Source organism: Neovison vison, chromosome 5 (genome assembly GCF_020171115.1).
Source record: "Neovison vison isolate M4711 chromosome 5, ASM_NN_V1, whole genome shotgun sequence".
Taxonomy (NCBI): Eukaryota; Metazoa; Chordata; class Mammalia; order Carnivora; family Mustelidae; genus Neogale; species Neogale vison.
Window position 1 is genome coordinate 33,540,438 of NC_058095.1, and position 21,198 is coordinate 33,561,635.

Consider the following 21,198-nt stretch of genomic DNA (forward strand, 5'->3'; position numbering starts at 1 on the left):
CAGGGTGCTCTCTTCGGGTCTCAGTTTGCTAATGTGAAATGCAAATGGCACAATGACACCGACCTCTGGGGGACTGTTTGGGGATTCCGTGAGTTGATCCGTGTGATTTGGAATGTCTAAAGTGCTAAGCAAATGTACTGCAGTGTTCTTATCCTAAGGTTCAGAGCTTCAGGAGCCCACAGAAAGTTTCTAGTTATTTCCAAAAAGGTGTCACTCGGGTGGAGGAATTTTTAAAAAGGCATCTCTCTCCCGTGGACTGACTTAGAGGCTCGGTGGGCGAACTAATTGGCGATAGGCCCCACCTACTTCCTAGATAGCCAATGAAAAGGGGGTACTCCTCCTGAGCGAACCAATTAAAAACAGGCGCGCCTCTGCGCAGGCCAGTGGATAAAAACAGCGGCCTTCGCCATCCCTGCGCCAGGACCCCGCTGTGGGCATAGAGTTGTAATGGATTTATGAGCCCAGCCCTGCTCCTTCTCCGCCGGTGCCCTGGTGCACATCCGTAAGGAGCGTCCTTGCTTGGGGCGGAAGCCCGGCGATGGTGGCCAAGGCCTGGGCCTTCCCCTCAGAGAGTTTTCAGTCTAGCGGGGCAGACTGGACGAAGATTCTCAGCTAAGCACTGCACTGTGACACCGCGACGCGTTCAAGCGGAGTCCTGCGGTGAGCTTAGAGGAGGGAGATGCTGAAGGCGTGTGGGATTGCTGGATTTAGCAAATAAAAATACAGGATGCCCTGTTAAATTTGAGTACCGGGTTAACGACAAATAAGTTACTAGTATAAGTATGTGCCAATGCAACATTTGGGACATACACTAAAAAATTATTCACTGTCAATCTGAAATTCAAATTTAACTTCTTTAACTTAACCCCCTTGTTTAACTCTCTAGCGACCCTAGAGAGTGTGTGTCTGTGTTGCCTGAAGGTTGCCGGTATAATGGGGTATACGCTGTCCTTGACCAAACAGGTGTTTTTTTTTTTTTTTTAAGGTTTTTATTTAAATTTCAGTTAGTTAACATATAGTGTAATATTAGTTTCAGGTGTACAATATAGCGATTCAACACTTCGATTCAACACCCAGTGCTCATCACAAGGGCACTCCTTAATCCCCATCACCTATTTCATCCGTCCCCCAACTCACCTTCCCTCTGGTGACCATCAATTTGTTCTCTAAGTTAAAAGTCTGTTTCTTGGTTTGCATCTTTTGTTTTTTCCCCTTTTCTCATTCATTTTGTTTCTTAAATTCCACATGAGTGAAAGCATATGGTATTTGTCTTTCTCTGACTTATTTTGCTTAGCATAATACTCTCTAGCTCCATCCACGTCATTAAGATGTCAAGATTGAATTGTTCTTATGGCTGAGTAATATATTATTATATAATTTATATTTATAATAATATAGATTTTATAATATGATTATATAATTATATATTATATTATCTATAATATAACATAATATATTATAGATAATATAATATATAATTATATAATATGATTATATAATTATATAATGTTATTATATAATCTAGATTATATATAATATATTATTCATATATTACTATATATATATCATCTTCTTTATTCATCAATCAATGGACACTTCGGCTGTTGGCTATTGTGGATAATGTTGCTGTAAATATTGGGGTGCCTGTATCCATTTGAATATTTTTACATTCTTTGGGTAAATACCTAGTAGTGCAATTGCTGGATCACAGGATAGTTCTATTTTTAACTTTCTGAGGTACATCCATAGTGTTTTCCCAAGTGTCTGCAACAGTTTGCATTCCCACCAACAGTGCAAGAGGATTCCCCTTTCTCCACACCAATAGCTGGATTTTGAAGGGCTAGATACAACTCTGTATCGATCTAGGGCAGGGAGCTCTGAGGAGCACCAGTTGGCAAGGACACCATTGGCCAAGCTGGAGTCAGTCCCAGATCTGCCAGTTCTCTTTCCAGGCAGGATTTCTCCATCCCTCTCTCCAGCCCATGCCAGAGGGTGTCCATATCAGCTGCACTGGGAAGAGAGGGAAAGCAGGAGGCAGTGCTTCCCTGGAGTGCTGAGACTGGGAGGACTGAGCCACTCGGAGAGCTGACTCTGCCTTTCTCTGCATCCCAGGTTAGCTGTGGTCCCTGGACCTGGAAAACTAGCACCACTGTTGTGTATGAACATTGACTTCCTCTGTTTTCCTTTTGTTTTCTTGGTTAGATTATTTCATCTGATCCTTACCTGTCTCACATTACCTCTGTTTGTGGTCCCTTGGAGATGCTGAGAATTTGCACTTGGAAGTGCCTGCAAGAATTTATGCAGAAAAGAGCTTCCTTTGCCCACATGCTCATCCTGGGCTTCAACCATGCTTTGGCACAGGATGTCTCCATTTCCCAGAAAGACGGCATGTTTCCATGGTTAGAACCGTTTCAGTTCCCTTCTGCCTCCAAAGCTTACTCATAAGTCCCAGAACACCCAATTCTGTGATCTTCTTTAGGAATCCAGCGGCCTATGCAACTCCACAACTGACTTGCTGTATGCTTTCACTTTCCAGGACACATCTTGAGCCAAGTCACTTTGGATAGGGTGCAGGAGGGTGGCCTGCCATCTGAGAAGGGCACTGAGGAAGGAAGGAAGATGAGAAAGGCAGGATAGTTTGTTGGAAGAAGCTCAGTCCACAGCAAGGGCATCAGAAGAGTGATGAGGTTGGGGGGAGAATGGCTTTGGATCAGCCATGGGCCAAACAATCCTGTGATGACAAGTCTCTATGTTAATCCAATACCATTATTTCCTCCTCTGGTGGGAGTGGGGGTAGGGATGGGAATGAGGAGTTGGAACAAATAATAGTGGTTAATGCTTCTGAGAAATTAACACGTGCCATGTATGTGCTATGTGCTTTACATAAATCATGTCACCGACTCTTCGCAGCTTCCTTGTGAAAAAGCTACTATTATAAGCATCCTTATTTATTTATTTATTTATTTTAAAGATTTTATTTATTTGACAGAGAGAGATATCACAAGTAGGCAGAGCAGCAGATAGACAGGGGGAAGCAGGATCCCCGCTGAGCAGAAAGCCTGATGCAGGGCTCCATCCCAGGATCCTGAGATCATGATCTGAACAGAGGCAGAGGCTTAACCCACTGAGCCACCCAGGAGCCCCACTTATTTATTTATTTGACAGAGAGAAAGATCACAAGTAGGCAGAGAGGCAGGCAGAGAGAGAGAGGGAACCAGGCTCCCTGCAGAGCAGAGAGCCCGATACAGGGCTCGATCCCAGGACCCTGAGATCATGACCTGAGCCTAAAGCAGAGGCTTAACCCAGTGAGCCACCCAGGTGCCCCCAAATCCTTATTTTAAAGATGAGGAAACTGAGGCACAGAGAGATTATATCATTTGTCGGAGGTCATAAATCTAGTAATGGAACCAGGGCTCAAATCCAGATAGTATAACTCTAGATCTTGAGCTCTTAAACTCGATGCTATCTCACCTCAAGTCACAGGATCACTGGAGGACCTGCACTGAATCACCTCGAGGCACTTAGTAAAGATTCAAATTCCTGAGCTCTACTTCAGACCTACCAAATCACTAAATACTAGACACCATTGTTCAAGGGGAAGATAGGAGGGCTAGGTTTTCCAAGTGTCTGGCTCTCTTCTTTCCTTCCTCCCTATCTTGGTTGAGCAAGTTCCTGACCCAGCTAGGCTAGCAGTCCTCTCCGTTCCTTCTCTTCAAAAAGAGCTGCTTCCCCTCCCTCTTTCTCTGCATTGGGGCTCATTTCAAATCCACAGTACCTCCCAGCTCTCCCAGAGTGGACAGGGCTTGGGCACATTGCATGCCCAGGGGAGTGGCTGGCAGCTGCCTGGGCCACTCCTTCTTCTCTGCAGAAGGCAACAGCTGGCCAGTGAGTCCTCTTCCTGACCAGAACCCTTTGAGTCAAGCAGGATGTATGGACCTGGACAAGACCCTTTCTGGGCCTCAGTTTCTCTCTTCATAATATGAAGAACAATTAGCTTTGTCTCTGCCCTTTCCTCCTTCCCAGGAAGCGTGCAGAGCACAAAGCCGATTTTATCAGAAGGAATTAGGGGCTCTGAAGAAAGGCGCTCACAGAATGACCAGCCTCCCCAAGTGACAATAATAGGAATAATAATAAGAAGAATGAGGACATGGGATTGGCCTGGGAGCCCTGAAGAGGAGGTGTTCCACAGAGTTGTGAGGAGGTTAGCTGTGATAATTTGGATCCGTTATTGACTACAACCTCTGTGCAGTTTTAGCTGTGATTCATTTTTAGAAGCCCTGAGTCTTTAGGAACCACTTCTGCCTCTGGAAGAGAAATTTCCTCTCTCTAGCACATGGGGATGTGCTCTCATTAGACTGGTCCACCTGTCTGTCTGCCTGTCTGTGCATACACACACATGCATGTGTTCATGGGGGACTGGAAAAAGCAAGAAATTTGGAGGGAGACAGACCTGGTTTGAACCTGGACTTTTTCTTACTCTGTTATCTCTTGCAAGTCCACTAGCATCATGTTGAAAATGGGACAACAATAATTCCTGCCTTTTCTGTTACCCTGATTTGCTAGAGGGAGCCAACCAGACAATTATTCACAGTTAAAATCCTATCAAGTGCTAGATATTGGATGCACAGACACAAGCTTACATGCTTGTATTTTTTGCACTGTTTCACACTGGGAGATGCTCATCTCCAGACAACATACAGAAGCCTGCCCTGGGACAGCCACAGGAGCACCTTCTTGCCAGGCAATGAATGCTGTGTCTCAGAGCAGCCCTTCTCTCCTAATCCTCATCACGATTTGCAGGGCACAGCCTCTTCTGGTTTGTTTTTTACTCACAGCAGGACCCAGGGGACTTGCAAGGAGCACAATAAAAGCCTAGCCAATCTGGCACTGTGCCCCACTTCCCTTCCACATAAAGGCTGTCTAACTGCCAGGCATCTGGCTTGAAAGGCTGGCCAGGACCTGCTCAGCATCTGCTGCTTTGCTTAAAAGACCTGCTAACAGGAAAGTGTCTGGTTCCTTTCCACCCCAAACAGGAAGTGCCTGCCACCGTCCAGAGGAGGGGGTAGTCGGTCATTTACAAGGAACCGATTCCTACTTCGCAGAGCCTCAGGGAAATCTTCACAGGAGGCTTGCTCTCTAGGAAGGCTGGAGGAGCAGGGCTCCAGGGACACTTCCTGGGGTGGGGGTGGTATGTATTGATGATGGCTAGGACTGCTTACCAGCCTGTGACACTTGGCACAGAGCAGGCTGTCAGTCTTTGAACAGTGCTCCCCGAATACTTACTCCGTGCATTGTGGGCAAGAAGATCCTAGAGAAGGTCTTTGAGCTTGAGGAGTTTACAGAAGTCATCCCATTTCTCCCCTCATTCATTCATTCATTCATTCAACATAAGCTTCCTCCTTGTCCTCCTCCCCACACCCGTTTTTAGTGCCTACTGTTTCCAGCACTACCTGAGGCACTGCGGAGTTCACAGGGGGACTAGGCAACCCAACTAGAGAATAAATTAGCCTCTAATCAGGTAGCAAGCCTGGAATGATGTGGTACAACTGTGAGTCCCACAGGATTTCAAAAGAGACCAAAGATCATTGTGCTCTTGTTTTGACTCTGGTGGGAGCCATAACCTCCTTGCCCACTAGGGTCCATTCTCAAGACTGCAGCCAGAGCAACCCCAGTAATACAGGCCAGATCCTATCGTGGCTCTGCTAAATGGCTCTTTCTCCTGGCTTCCTCTCTCACTCTAACAAAGCTCACCGTCCTTACAGGGCCCTACAAGGCCCTACAACCGTGTTGGAAGAGTTGGGAAACCAAACGGGCGAGGGAGGCAACTCAAGAAATTTTCAAAAGCAAGATTCTCTCAGCCATAGGCTGGAGGGATGAAGGGAAGGTTGAAGGAGGGAAGGGTTACAGGATCTCAGGAGCCAGGGTCGCGGATAGAAAGGATCTCTGGAGAAGACAGCTGCTGCCTGAGACGCTACTGGTGGCAGAGAAGGAGCGGGAGACCGCACCCTGGCTCCTCCCTTTCTTCAGCCCTCTGATTTTCCACCAGGTTGTTCATTGGCTGATTCTCGCTGGAAGCTACCACCTGAGGGAATCTCTGAAACTGAAAGGTAGCCAGCTGGGGTTAGCTCTCCAAGTGAGGACCGGAAGAATGGATCAAGGGCAAACAGGCCCAGTGCTAAGACTTTCCCAAGTACATTCTGCTAAAGCTAACGTGTAAAATGTACCTGCTGTCTTCCCTAACTGTGCAGAGTGAGGGAATGCAGAGGGAGCAGGATCTTGTAGCCTGAAAAGCGACTGGGTGAATATTAAATTTGGTTCCTGATAATTATCCCCAGGCAAAGTCTAGAAGACAGGAGGGTACAGGAGTCAATCTGTGAGTCAGTTCCTGGTAGAGAAAGGCCCTTGGGAAGAAGCCCCAGGGCAATACAGACTTGTGAGATCTGTGTTTCATGTTTGAGAGACCAAGGACACTGTAAAAAGAACCCTGGGCTTGGTCCAAAAGCCTGGATGTGAGCTCCATTTCTGTCCCTAATTAGCTGTGTGAACTTGGTAAAGAGATTCATTTTCCTGAGCTCTGGTGTTCTCTCTACAAAATGTGGACAACAGCAACACCTATTTCACAGGGCTGTCCAGAATATTAAAAGAAATAATGAATATAAAAAACTAAACGTCACTCCTTTGGATTCCTCAGAAGTTCCATATTGGTTTTTTGTTTGTTTTTTGTTTCTTTTAGGATTTTACTTTTTAAGTAATCTCTACCCCCAGCATGGGGCTTGAGCTCACCACCCAAGGCCAAGAGCCCCATGCTCTTTGGATTGAGCAAGCCAGGCGCCCCTTCCCTATTGTTTTTGATTTAGTATCCAACCCCCCTGCCAGGCACACAAGGCTCTTTAAGATGTGGTCTCTGTGTACTTATTTCACTCATATTTATCACCACTGTCCACCCCTGCACATGCACAGAGTTGCCAGCCAGAACCACTTCCAATTCCTGGCACTTGGCTGTCTTGTAGTCTTTGCAAATACAGCCCTTTCTGCCTGGAGCATGCTGTTCCTGATATACATCCGGGGCCTAATTCCTGTTCTTTCTTCAAAATGTAGTTTAGAAGGTATCTCCTTCACAAAACTTTCCTTAATACCCTGTCCACCCTTCCTGAGGATTAGATGCTCTTACTCTATTTTCAGAGCACCCTCTGCATCCTCTGATTCTAGCACATTCCATAGTTATTGGAATTAAAGGTTTGTACTGTCTCTTTTATGAGACTGCAGCTCCTGGAGGGCAGGGGATATGGTGCTTCCTCTTTCTCTACCTCCAGACCTTCCAGGGCCTGACGTCCAGTAGACCTCAGAAGATGGCAATTGAGAATGCATGCATGCATGAAAAAATGAATTGAAGGTACAAACTTCAGGTAGCAATGATGAGAAACACTTTCTGCATTCCATCTCAAAAAAAAAAAAGAAAAGATGGGGTGCCTGGGTGGCTCAGTGGGTTAAAGCCTCTGCCCTCGGCTCAGGTCATGATCCCAGAGTCCTGGGATCGAGCCCCGAATCAGGATCTCTGCTCAGCAGCGAGCCTGCTTACCCACCCCACCCTTTGCCTGCCTCTCTGCCTACTTGTGATCTCTGTGTGTCAAATAAATGAAAACAAAACAAAACAAAAACAAAAAACAACCAATCGTAAAATAAATAAATAAATAAATAAATGAATAAAGAGGAAGAACAATCTAGAAGTTTTCCCCATCCCTAACCCAATCCTTTCCTGCGATTGCACATGTCTATTGTCTCCTTCTCTGGGTTACCTTTCTCAAGTACATGCTGATCAGCTGAATCACTTTTAGTCATGAAGGAATTTTTATTCCTTTAACCTTGCCTGTTTGGACTTATCCAGAGAGCTCTGTGACCCTCGATATCGTATAATGAAGAGAGATGACCTCATGTCTTTGTTCTGTCCCGAAGGTGTTAATTCTGAACTTATCCCTCTACCTTCACCCCCAACTTGCTCCTCCTCCTCTTCCCTACCACAGTGAATGGTACCACTATCTGACCACCCCTCTAAGTGGGAAACTTAGAATTCACTTCTCACTCTCCCCTAGCTCCTCCCTCCCAAACTGGTCACCAGATCTTGTCCAGTCTACTATACAACTATTTCAAGGCTCTCTTCACTTACTCCATCTCCACAGCTAAAACCTAAGTCCAGGCCGTGGTGATCTCTCACCAGAATGACTGTATCGGCCACCCAATTGGTTTCCCTGCTTTTAGGCACCTTTCCTCTCTATACATTTTTCATACTGCAGCCTAAAGATGCAAATGTGACTGACCTTCCTTTAAAATACTCTGGCTTCCCAGTGCCCTCAAGATAAAGCACAAATCCTAATGCACTGTATTTTGCAAGGTATGGATTATTTAGCATTCCACTTTTCTGGCCTCATCTACCATTCTCGCCTGGAGGGTAAACTCCAAACATACAGAATTACTTGTTTTACAGCTAGTCCAAAGCCCTTTATCCCACTTCACTTGGTCTGCTTCCGCTCATTGCCTCTGGCTTGACTTAGATGTTGCGTCGCCCTCAGGGGGTGGGGGGAATGTCCTTGTGTGCTCTCTGAGCTTTCAGGCCTCATTTCATACTCCAGAGCTCCATCCCACACTAGGCAGTGCTGCCCAATGGTTAAACCCACGGGCAATAGTATCTGGTTTCTAGGATTCGAATTCCACGTTGGCCATGTACTAGCTGTGCGACCTAGGGCAAGTGAATAATCACCCCCGTAACGTCGGGATAATATTTCATCAGTGTGTTGTGAGAATTAAATGAGATGATGTAAGGTGCCTGATAATTAGAGTTGGCCATTACAACAGCACTGAAATCTAAAGCTCGACCTCCCACCCACTATATTCTCAAGACCGGGTTTGCGTGTGGTTTCGTTTTAATGCAGACGTTTGTTTCAGTATCACCTTGTAGTCTGTGTTTTACTTGACAAGGTAGTTAGACCGGGAGGCGATCACGACTTTCGTCCCCGAGCTCGCCGACACCAAACGCCCCCAGGTGGCTCCAGCTGTCTGCAACCCAAGCTGAGCGAACTAGGGCATACCACTCGAAATTTCACGGGAAGAAAGGCCTTTTCTAACCAAATAGTCTGTGTTTATAACCCCTCCCCTCTTTCGCTTCCTAACCTCGAATTCTGTCAGACGCTATAAAAGTCAGAAACAGGACTGTAATTGGGACGGAGAAAGTAGGCTCAGCCTCCTCCCCCATGCTAATGGCTGCATTGGTACTTTCTCCTCTCGGTTCCCTCTCAATAATGGTACCGCCTGCGGAGGGGAGAACAGAGAGAGTTTCTGAAGACCTCAGGGTTCAGAGGCCGGTACTCGTACAGAACCACCCCTCGCGCGCTGGCACGGTGGTACCGTCCACTGTCCTCTGATTGGCTGCGGAGGCCCCGCAGTCGGGCTCAGCCCGCCGCGCCGCGTTCAGTACAGCTTCGGCCGCCGCGCCGCTTGGCTCTCGTATTCCTTGTTGTCGGCGGGCTCTGGGGGCTCCGCGCTGCGGCCGTTAGTCATGTCGGGTAGGTGACTCCTTCAGCGAGCAGCGGCAGCGACGAGAAGGGGCCTGGCGGGGTTGGGCCGTTTTCCCGCCCACCGGAGGGCCCTGAGGGAGAGCCTCCGGCCCTGAGGGAGGCTTGGGGTGGGGGGGCGGCCGTGGCCGCCGCCATGTTGGACTGAAGGGACGCACGCTCCCAACGCTCTCCGTCTGCAAATCTCCGCGGGAGCGCTTCGGGCCCCCTTTTTTTGACCCTGTCCTTGGAACCTGAGGAGACGTGCGGCTCCCGGGGAGGGTGTGTGAGTTGGGGGGGCGGAGGCCGTCTACGCCATCACGGGGGCGGGGGGAAGCCCGTGATTAGAGCATCCGCCTGAGAGAATCGGTGCTTCTGGTTCTCCGCTCCGCCTCAGATCTTTCAGCGAGGCCTCGGGCCAGTCATCTCGCCGCCTCGTACCTCAGTTTCCCCATCTGTGAAGTGGAGCTGGGCCTTCCTGACTCACCCATTCATCAGGTGGGGGTCTTGACGCTCTGGGAGCCCTTTCAAAGGACGTTGCTTTGCACAAAATCCTTATTACCGTCATTCCCTCTACCGTAACCACCCGGATTCGAGTCGGGGTGTTAGCATGTAATTCAGCTTCCTCCTCGCCCTCCTCTCATTTTTCTCCCTTCTCCAGTTGTTTATCTCCTATAAGAGCCCTGCAAGTGAGGTCAGAATAGAGTCCTATAGGTACATGTGTCATTTACCTTAAAGCATACAGGCCAAAGAAAAGGCAGTGTTACACGAAACATTTAAAGTGGTAGACAACTCCCCTCCCCCTCGGTGTGGAAGAGGAAAAAAAAAAAAGGCATCGATCTCTTTAGGTCAGTTTAGGTCCTGCTAATAAACCCGAACATAAAGTCTGGAACACGAATGTTTCCTTGATTTAGCAGTCCTAGCTAACACACAAGGTCCTCTCTGTTGTGGGTACCTCGCAGGCTGCAAAGACCCAGCTATCCACTTGCTAGAAAACATCATTAGAGATCACATTTCATGTGGAAAAGCAGAACATTTCCTTGAAGCCTTATGATGGGGATCAAAGGGATGGCTGGCACAGTCTTCTACATTTTTTAAGGGAGGACCTGTTGGTATTAAAAAAAAAAGCCCGCAAACAACACACCCCCCCCCGCCTCCACCCCCCCATCCAGTGTTGTGGAAGGATGGAAATCTGACAAAAAGCAAGTAGCAGGCTGAGATGAGGCCAAATTAACAGGACTGGCTGGACAGGAGAATAACTAATATTCCTTAGATTAACCCTAATATTAAGTCTGAATATTGAGTTTTTGTAGGACAGGGCACCTACCTGATGAAAGAGGCTTTTAACTGCACAGGATTTCTCTTTAAATATTTAATCCTTGCTCCAAGAAAAAAAATAGTTTCTTATTACAAGTAGACATTGGTACATCTTTTACCAGGTACATAATTTGGAATGAAGTCTGGTAAAGCTCCACGGAAGTATGTAGAAGTTTATCCTTAGGAGATGTGTTACCCATCCATGGTTTAAAAAAAAAAAAAAAAAAGAAAAGATTCTCCTACCCTCATGGGGAAATTTACCGTTTCAATGGACATTAAAAACTATTGGCGTGTGTTGATTTTTAACATCTTTATTGGTGTAAAACAATGGCTGTTTTTAATAGGACTGCATAGCTTTTATGGAAGATTAAATTTTAGAGGTTATCATTTGTAAAATCCAGGATTTTACTGTCATATTAGTGTGTGAGCTCATTTATCCATTAGTACTGATCTTTGAAGTACCAAGACACTAGATTAATTTGTCACTTTGTAAATTAAGTTTTTTAAATATCAAGATTGGCTTTCACATGTGAAAAGGACCTTATTTGATTGTTCCTAAATTTTATGTCCATTAAAGCGAGAATCTTTAAGTTCTGCTTAGTGTTATATAGTGTTTATACATTTTGTAAAATGTGTATAAAAATATTTTGACTTTATGTAAAAATAAGTATTATGCTTTTGACTTTTTTTTTTTTTTTTGGTGAATGTTTCAGTTAATAAATGTAACAGTAAACTCCCTGTAAACAGCTAATTGCATTAACTTTAGTTAAATGCTTAAACATTCCAAACTCAACCACTCCAGATGCCTGACAGCAGACTTACAAACCTAATAAAATAAAAGTGCTTACATAGTCAATAAACAAGTAAAATTTATAAATATTGTAAGTCAAACTCATTCATATATTGTTTACAAATGTGAATTATCTGATACCTTCCAGTTAGAATCAAATCTAATATCAGTTATACATATAAAAATTAAAGTTAAGGGAGTTCTCATTTTGGCAGTATGGCAGACCAAAATAAATTTAAATCTTCTATCTACAAACACCAGAAATGCAAGAATTTATTTTAAAAAGGGGGAAGGGAAGACCCAACTGCCAGAAATGAAGTATAAGCCAGCATAGGGCTAGCTTGACAATTGCCCTGAAGAGGCAGATGTAGGTCTCATCATTTAGAGACTTTGGGTTTTTGTTTGTTTTTTAAGATTTTATTTGAGAGAGTGAGCACAAGGAGGAAGGGAGAGGGAGAAGCAGGCCCTCTGCTGAGTAGGGAACCTGACTTGGGTCTCGTTCCCAGAACTCCAGGATCAAGGCCTTGGGCTGACGGCACACACTTAACTGACTGAGCCACCCAGGTGCCCTGAAACTTGGGTTTTATTACCCAAGTACCGAAGGAAATGAAGCCTTGAGACTGTTAGAGCCAGATAATGGGAACTGAGACCTTACATAAAATCTAGATGTTTAAAAGATTGTCTTCAGTGAAAGAGTGAACTAGAAAAAACCTTTGTATCAGCATAACAGATAACAAGGAAGCTTGGGTCCTGAGTAAAAAAGTTCTGTCCTGAGAATTTGTAACCTGGGAACTATGCTTCACAGTTTGGGTGTACATTTGGGCTAGTTAATGGGGAGTCCAGGAAAACTTAAGCCAAGAAATTAACATAAAAATTGGTTCTGCGCCTGTAATAACCTTGGGGCTTCTGGTAGAAATGAAAAATCTTTTCTGGGGGGAAATTTCACAGACTAGGTCACAGGAATATTCTAGAAAAAATAAGCCTTGCAAAAGGTAGATTCACATTAAAAAATTGTAGAACTGAGGAAACAATTCACCAAAATGAGAATTTATGGCAAATGGTGTTAGAACCCTAATCTGAAAGTAATTAAGTTCAACATTACTAAAAACCTAAAGGAAGGAATCAACCGTAAGACCCAAGATGTTATGAAGAAAGACCATATAGCTTTAAAAAGAACCTAGTATGAAATAGAAACAGTGGTTAAGTTGAATTGCAGACTTAGCAGAAGAAATAATTAGTGAAGTGGAAGACAAATACATTTACTCACAGTTTAGTTCAGAAGATGAAAAATAAGGTTTAAAAACAGATGGAGAAGGCCTATCATACATATAGTATGTATGTAGTATGTATGTCTCCTAAGAAAATGGGATCAATGTTACAGTTGAGATTTTTCCAAAATTGGTAAATATTTTGGCTCAAAAAGCAGTAGTTTGAAACACGAGACATAAAAATCAGTTCATACCTAGATACATTGATGTAAAACTGTAGGTTATGAAATCCCAATTACCTACCAGAAGAAAATAGGAAACAGTAAAGTTTGGTAGACTTAAAAGTTCTAAGAAGTTGAAAAATAATGAAATGATCCTAAGTCTAAAGACTAAGAGTACCAACTTTCAGGCCTTTGCCAGAAGAACTAAAATAAAGTAAATCCAGGAAGGAGAAGTAGAATGCAAAAACAGTAGAAGGAGCAAACACAGTAAATAAAAGGCAGATATTATTAACAGTATGGAACATTGAAGATTAAAGTGATTACATTTGGAAGTTAAAAAGGAAGCAAAAAGAAGAAAAATTGAATGTTTAACTTCTAAGGCAATATGGGAAAAGAGTAAAGAAAATCTAGTATGAGGCAGGAAAGGAGTTAAAAGGATAAAGAAAATCCTAGAAAGTAGAAAAATCTAATAAAGCGCATAGGAATAAATGAAAACTAGTAGTAAAAATAAGAAAATGCCAATTCAGAGAGTTTCATATTGGGAAAAAATTGTTCAGAAATGATATACCTAAAACTTAAGATTAAGAGATGTTGGAAGTACCGAGATAGAAAAAGATGAATCAGACAATAACCAAAAGGAAGATTGTTTTGTTAGATTACTAGTCGAAATAAAGTTTGGACCTTTTTAATCATGATATAATGTTAAAAGAGGATTCATCACGGATATATAAACCTGTACTTTTATGTGCCTAACAATAGAGCCTCAGAATATAGAAACCAACAAAATATAAATGATAAGCCTGGTCAAATGGAGTTTTTTTTAAAAGCATACCTTTCTTTATAATTAATAGATGGGGCAGACCAAATGTTGAGTATGAATGGTATAACCAACAAGTATCATCTAGAGTTAGAGAATTTACTCAACATTTAGGGAATATATAGTTCTTTTCAAGCTCGTAAGGGGCATTTGTGCAAGTAGAATACTTACCAAGGGAAAAAGCGAGAAATAGCAAATCCTAGTAAGTACCAGGAATAATACCTTTTCTGGCTGCAATGGAATATAATTAGAAAACAGCAGAATCAAAACCCTATACACTTGGAAATGAAAACATTTCTAAATCATGGATTCAGACACAAGGCTCAAGTGTAGAGTACTCCTAATTAGCAGTAGTTTTGAAATGCCATAAATAACATTTACAAACTCAACTTCTCTAATGAATATGACGGCCATACTAACTGGTTAATATATCTTCTACAGTTTTAAAGTAAGCCAATGAAGAAAGATTTAAAATTTTAGAGGACCAAAGTGACTGGGTTAAATTATGGACTCTTATACTTAGATTTGAGCCAGGGTCACATGACCTATATGCTGTATACTTGTATAATTTTGAGTGAAAGAGAAATAAACAGGTGTTGAACACCAATCCTCAGTGGGAGAACCCCCCTCCCCATCCATGCCTTGGAGTATAATTGAAGCTAAAGCTTCATTTATCACTAGGGTACCTTAAGTTTTACTCATACATGCCCCCCCACACTTCATAATCCTTTTCAGTTTCTGATTTAGTTGAAGTGAATTTTCTTTCTCATTTGGTAGATGTGTCTGATTTGATTATGGTCCAATGAGATTCTATGTGCTTTTCTTACTTGGTTATTAGTGATAAATCTGTGGTCATTTTATCATGGGTGTGGTGGTGATACAATTTTTTCTGTTTCAGCCTTATGTTCTTCACATTCATAGAAGTAGTTAGGATTTTAATCAATATTCTTATGATTAAGGATTTAAAAAAATCTTGTTTAGTCTGATTGTAGATCTCTGCTGCAAAAAAGTGGTGAAGCTCATGTCATCTACTTATACTGGCAATGGCAGTGTTTTCATATTGTAGCTTTATGTGAATTGAATGCAGATGTCACTGATTTGATTTCTGGTGGGTTTTCAGAAGAATTGTTTGACAGCAAATGATTTTGTTTCATGTTGGATGAGATTGGGGTTAGGGGACAGCAGTTTCAGATGGAGTTATTTTTTTGCAGTTTGAAAGAATATTTCATATAAATTGCTCGTATTCATCTCTAATGAACTTTGGTCATTTGACTCCAAAAACCCAAAGGATAGGGCCTCTTTAAAAGTTTTTGATACAACTGATGTTTTGAGATACCGAGAAAAGCTTTTTTTTTTTCAGAAAAAGTTTTTTTTTTTACATTATTTAATTCATACCTTCCTTTGTAGTTTTTATTGCCTAAAAGGAAACTGGAAGTAGATATTGCTGAGTTGGTATACTGATTGGCCAAGTCCCTGAAACCTTAGTAAAGTTGGAGATTAACAACTAACTTAGCTGCTTTTACCAAAATCTTCAGCGATCTAGTTGTTGCTGCGGACAGCCAGAGCAGTCCAGTACAGGGAAACGATGTGTATGTTGGGCTGGTGAGGATTTAGAAGTCAGTGTAATCCTGGGGATTTATCTTGTCCGAGTGTGTATCTTTCCCCCTATTTAGTCTCGATTAGTTTCAGTAGATGCCTTTTTGTGTATAAAGATAACTTGAGTTTTTGTTAAAAGGATGGATTTTTCACTGATTGTTTTATACTGGTTTACTTGGTTCTTGTGACCATTAGGAGCCATTAGATTAGTTGTTTTTCAAAGACGTAGTTACTGTAAGCAAATCCTTACACAGTAATTTTAAGTAGTTTTCTTTCCTAGGTAGTTTTTAATTACATTTTCTTACCAGATTTCATCTGTAAAAGCTAAAGTCAGCTTTTGAGGGAAGCATAATTTTAAATAAGATTTAAAATTCTTTTTATGTGTTTTAGATTCTGGAACTTACGGTCAGTCTGGGGGTGAGCAGCAAAGGTAAAGTATACGTACGTTTTACTAACACCATGTAAGAGCAGAACTGAGGGGAAAAAAAGATGAATTTAGTCAAGTGTTCCTTTTGAGATTTGGTATGTGGATTTTTTAGAGTTAAATATTAGCTTGTCAAGGGGGAAAGGCCTGTGTACATATGTACTGAAACATTTTTTCCTTTTTTAAAAAAACCTGCTTGAATCAGTAAATACAGATGCCCCCTAGAGATTAAAACAAATCTCATAGGTATTTTAAAGCATATTTTCTTTAAGAAATTTTTAAGATGAAACTATTAAAAGGATTTAGACAATTGAACTATATAACAGGTTCTTAGAGAAAGCACTTAAGTTTTTGCTTGTATATAATAATGCGACTTTTTTTTCAGAGCAGATTTTCTTTAAGCACTATAATAGAAATGTTTAACATTTTTAAAAGACTCCTTACCATGCTTACGATAAAAAGAAAAGTCTGATTTTACGTGACTGTATACATACAGTAGGGTTCTCGTAATTGCCAGAAACGCAGCCTTCAACTTTCACTATAAATATTATGGAGCTCAGTGTGAGATACTCAGAATAGCATCTCAGGTATCTTCTGTCTTCAGGTTTTACGCTTCATGAATACAAAACTAGTTTGACTTTTCTATTCTTATTGTAGTGCTAACTTCACAGTAGGCAACAAGCAAATGTTTATTCAGTGAAACATGTTTTATTAAGTTAAATTCTGTTAGCACTTGATAGCTTTAGAATAATAAAAAGGTTTTCTTTTCAAGTATTTTTGGGGGGCATATATTCAGAAAGTTTGTTTCTGACTTGTTAGAATTTGCATGCTATCAAATGAAAGTTCAGATCTGAGGAAGGTACCTTTATTCAGTCGACAAACTATATGCCAGGCTGTGCTGTGTTACTGGGAGTACAATATATTAAAGGCAGATTTAAGGCAGATGGTAGGAAGAAATTAATCTGTCAAACAGCTAATTTGATTAAAGTGCTGACTTAAACAGTTAATTTTCTGTCTTGGATTTTTTAAAATCATGGGTTTTAGTTCTATGTAGTCACTCTCCACACCTGAGTATAATTCCCTTGAGATTTTCTGGTTCTTTTGAAATTATATTTGTGTGAGATTGTCAAAGCTAAACTTTCGGTGCTTGCTTAGTATTAAAGAGTCTGGGAGTGATTCATTTATGTCTTAATAGTCTTTGGTCTTCACCTTTCAATTTAGACTCTAAGAGACAGGCAGATTGGCAATTTTTCAGAAGAGAGCCTTGTGTAGAGTTGAAAGTTGAAACTGAAGATGGTTTTTTTTTTTTTTTTTTTTAAGTTTTTAAATTCTAACACATCTCTTTCAAGTACTACATTTTTCTTTTACAGTTATTCTTCCTATGGAAATCAAGGGAACCAAGCTTATGGACAGGCACCACAAGTAGGTTAAAATATAAATTGTGCTTTTTGTAAATAATTATTTTTATCTTAAGTAGGTGATGAAACTTGTATTTACCTAAATTTCAGAGCTATTCTGGCTATGGACAAACTACTGATTCCTCATACGGACAGAACTATGGCAGCTACTCCGGCTATGGACAAAGCCAATCAGGTTGGACTGGTTTGTTAAATTTGCTATTTTAGAAATTAAAAAATCAGAACATTTACTAAATAGTATATCCATTCGATCTTTAGGTTATTCACAATCCTACGGTGGTTATGAGAATCAAAAGCAGAGCTCATATGGCCAGCAGCCTTATAATAACCAGGGACAGCAAAACACGGAATCATCAGGAGGGTAAGGAAAACAATAAAAGCACTGATTCTGTGTTGGGTAGTGGAAATAACACTTTGGGTATTAAATAGACTTCACCATCAAACTAGCTTTACATTTTTTTTTTTTCCAGAAAAGTTTTGAAGTATGAATTTCACAGTTCTTTGTTAAGAAGAATATGGAAATTGTCTGCATTGTCATTTGATTCCTATGTGTTTTTTGTTTATTTGTTTGTTTTCTGTTTTTTTTTTAAAAGATTTTATTTATTTATTTGACAGAGATCACAAGTAGGCAGAGAAGGAGGTCGAGAGAGAGGAGGAAGCAGGCTCTCTGTTAAGCAGAGAGCCTGATGCGGGGCTCGATCCAGGACCCTGGGATCATGACCTGAGCCGAAGGCAGAGGCTTTAACCCACTGAGCCACCCAGGCGCCTCCCTATGTGTTATTTGTAATATTGCTATTTAGTTGTTTATGAATGCACATTATTTTTAAAGATTTTATTTATTTGGGAGAGAGAGAGCAAGTGAGCGAGCATGAGCAGTGGGAGGGGCAGAGGAAGAAGTAGAGTCCCTGCTGAGTAGGGAGGGTAATTTGGTACTTGATCCCAAGACCCTGGGATCATGACCTGAGCTGAAGACAGATGCTTAACCGACTGAGCTACCCAGATGCCCTAAACTACATGATTTAAATGTTAAAAAAAATTTTGGACCTTTGCTTTATATGTGAGATTAAATAAGAAACTGGGAGAGACTTTTAGTGCTTTCTTTTATTTCCATTTTATTTTTTAGCCATTTTAATATATTAACTTTTCAGGGACAAAAATACTTAGAGAGTGCCAAAACCTATCCACACATTTCAGATACTCTAAATTTGTCTTGTTAACATAGGTGGGTGAATATTTACCAAGAAGTTTATGGGTTTTGTAGTTTGCCTTTTTTTCTTAAATTTTTGTTTGGTTTTTTAGTTTTTTTTTAAAGTTTCAGATATGAGGAGCTTGTTCTTGTTACTAATTTTAGTAATAGCAACTTAATTTTTTAAAATTGCGCTTTACATTTTGTGAAATACTTTTGCATTCTCTAATTGATCCTTAGCCATTATAAGTGTCAGTAATTATCCCCAGTTTGTAGAGGTAAAGAGAAAGTAAGATTATGTAGCCTGTTAAGTTGCATAGCTAAAAAATGAGGCAAAGACTGAGATCCCAACAAGTATTCTCTCTGTAATGAAAAAAATTATTCTAAGTGAAATTCAGTTAAATAAAAGCATTGGGGAAAGATTTGTAAGGTCACATTGTCAATCTTATAGATGTGAGACTGTTTTGAAAAAGTGGAGTACACATGTAGAGAATAATTTTCAGAAAGCACGTTATATCAGAAAGACGAATTCTTTAAGCCCTGTTGATTAGGTTTTTTTTTTTTTTTTTTTTTTTTTCTTTTAAGATTTTATTTATTTGAGACAGAGATCTCAAATAGGCAGAGAGGCAGGCAGAGAGAGAGGAGGAAGCACGCTCCCCACTAAGCAGAGAGCCTGATGTGGGGCTGGATCCCAGGACTCTGGGATCATGACCTGAGCCAAAGGCAGGGGCTTTAACCCACTGAGCCACCCAGGTGCCCCAAGCCCTGTTGGTTAGTTTTAAAGTTAGGAGAATCCTTTTATAAGGATACATTTTTGGAGGAATGAGGTATATAGCAGGTGTAAATATAAATATAATAATAAATGCAAATATAAAAATATAAATATAAATATAAATGCAGGTATCAATGAGTTATAAATGCAAAAGATAAGTGTTAGATTTGGTTTGACAGCCATTTTACTTTTTTAATTTTAATTTTTTATTATTTTTAAAATTTGTAAAAATTTATTTATTTGAGAGAGAATGCATGTGCGTGTGTGCAGGTGGGGAGAGGGGCAAAGAGAGGGAGAGAGAATCTCAAGCAGACTCCCCACTGAGCGTGGAGCCTGCAACATGGGGCTCCATCCCATGACCCTGAGATGCTTAATCGACTGAGCCACCCAGGTGCCTCTAGTTATTTTTCCCCTCTCTTTGACAATTTTAAAGTGAAGCACTAAGGTTCTGACTGTTGATGTGAGACATCAACATGTCTCTCACATCAAAATACTCATGTTGGGGGAACATACTGATCTTGATTACATTGCTCTGGTCACCTGATGCAGAATAAGATGTCACTATTGAGTTATGAGACTTTTTGTTCCCTTTTTAAAAAGGTAAACATTAGAACTCAAATCCAATTAAAAGTTCTTTCAACATTCCCATCCTGAGAACATGTAATTAATTGTCATATTACTGGGGCGCCTGGGTGGCTCAGTGGGTTAAGCCTCTGCCTTTGGCTGAGGTCATGATCCCGGGATCCTGGGATCGAGCCCTGCATCGGGCTCTCTGCTCTGCAGGGAGCCTGCTTCCTCCTCTCTCTCTGCCTGCCTCTTTGCTTACTTGTGATCTCTGTCAGATAAATAAAGAAAAAATCTTTAAAAAAAAAAATAGTCCTATTACTTAGAAATTTCTTCTTGAATTGCCAGAGATAATAAAAATATCTCATTTTTTGGTAGACTAGTTTCAGATAAGAAATGGCATCACAGGGGTGCCTGGGTGGCTCAGTGGGTTAAAGCCTCTGCCGTCAGCTCAGGTCGTGATCCCAGGGTCCTGGGATCGAGTCCCGCATTGGGCTCTCTGCTCAGCAGGGAACCTGCTTCCTCCTCTCTCTGCCTGCTTCTCTGCCTACTTGTGATCTCTGTCTGTCAAATAAATAAAAATCTTAAAAAAAAGATAAAAATAAAAGTCCATTTTACTATTGTTAACTTTTTTTTGGGTAAGATTCTGATTTTTAAGTAATCTCTAACCCCAGTTTGGGGCTCAGACCCACAACTCTTGAGATCAAAGTCTTCTGCTCCACCGACTAAGCCAGCCAGGAGCCCCTTATTACCATTTTCTGAAATTTATCTTTGAAGATACTTAGAAGAATGTACTATAGGTTCCAAAGATAATTATAAGAAAATGGTACCCAAAATATTATGAGATAACAGTGTTAAAATTAAGTGATAGAGAGAGCCTTTTAATGTAACTATTAAAAGGACTCAGCACTTGCGGTGCCTGGGTGGCTCAGTTGGTTACACATCTGCCTTCGGCTCAAGTCACGATCCCAGGGTCCTGGGAACGAGCCCTGCATTGGGCTGCCTGCTCAGTGGGGAGTCTGCTTCTCCTTATTCCTCTCCGCCAGCTCGTTCTCCCTCTCTCAAATAAATAAATAAAATCCTTAAAAAAAAAAAAAAAGATTCAGCACTGGTTGTGGTATATTTGTTAAAGAATGAGACATATTACTCTCTTCTGTGGCACTTTTAATTTTTTTAAATTCAAGGAGTTGGTAAAAGCCATAGTAGTATTTTGTTTCACTAATGTTCTTAAAGATGCATGTGGTTTTACTTATAATGTGGCACCTCTTCAGTTCTAGTGAATTATTTGGAAGTCATTCCATTGTTCATAAGGAGATTTTGTAGATAAAATAACTAAATGA

At 41.3% G+C, this 21,198-nt stretch overlaps 1 protein-coding gene across 1 annotated transcript in view; it reads left to right on the forward strand.

Moving 5' to 3' along the window:
- The first annotated feature begins 9,452 nt into the window (after positions 1–9,452).
- TAF15 (TATA-box binding protein associated factor 15) overlaps positions 9,453–21,198 on the forward strand; it is a 28,656-nt gene continuing 16,910 nt past the window's right edge. The window contains exons 1-5 of the mRNA XM_044248427.1: positions 9,453–9,557; positions 15,885–15,924; positions 17,289–17,340; positions 17,427–17,511; positions 17,595–17,697. Coding sequence (XP_044104362.1) covers positions 9,551–9,557; positions 15,885–15,924; positions 17,289–17,340; positions 17,427–17,511; positions 17,595–17,697 — 287 coding nt within the window. The 5' untranslated portion in view covers positions 9,453–9,550. The remainder of the gene's footprint in view (positions 9,558–15,884; positions 15,925–17,288; positions 17,341–17,426; positions 17,512–17,594; positions 17,698–21,198) is intronic.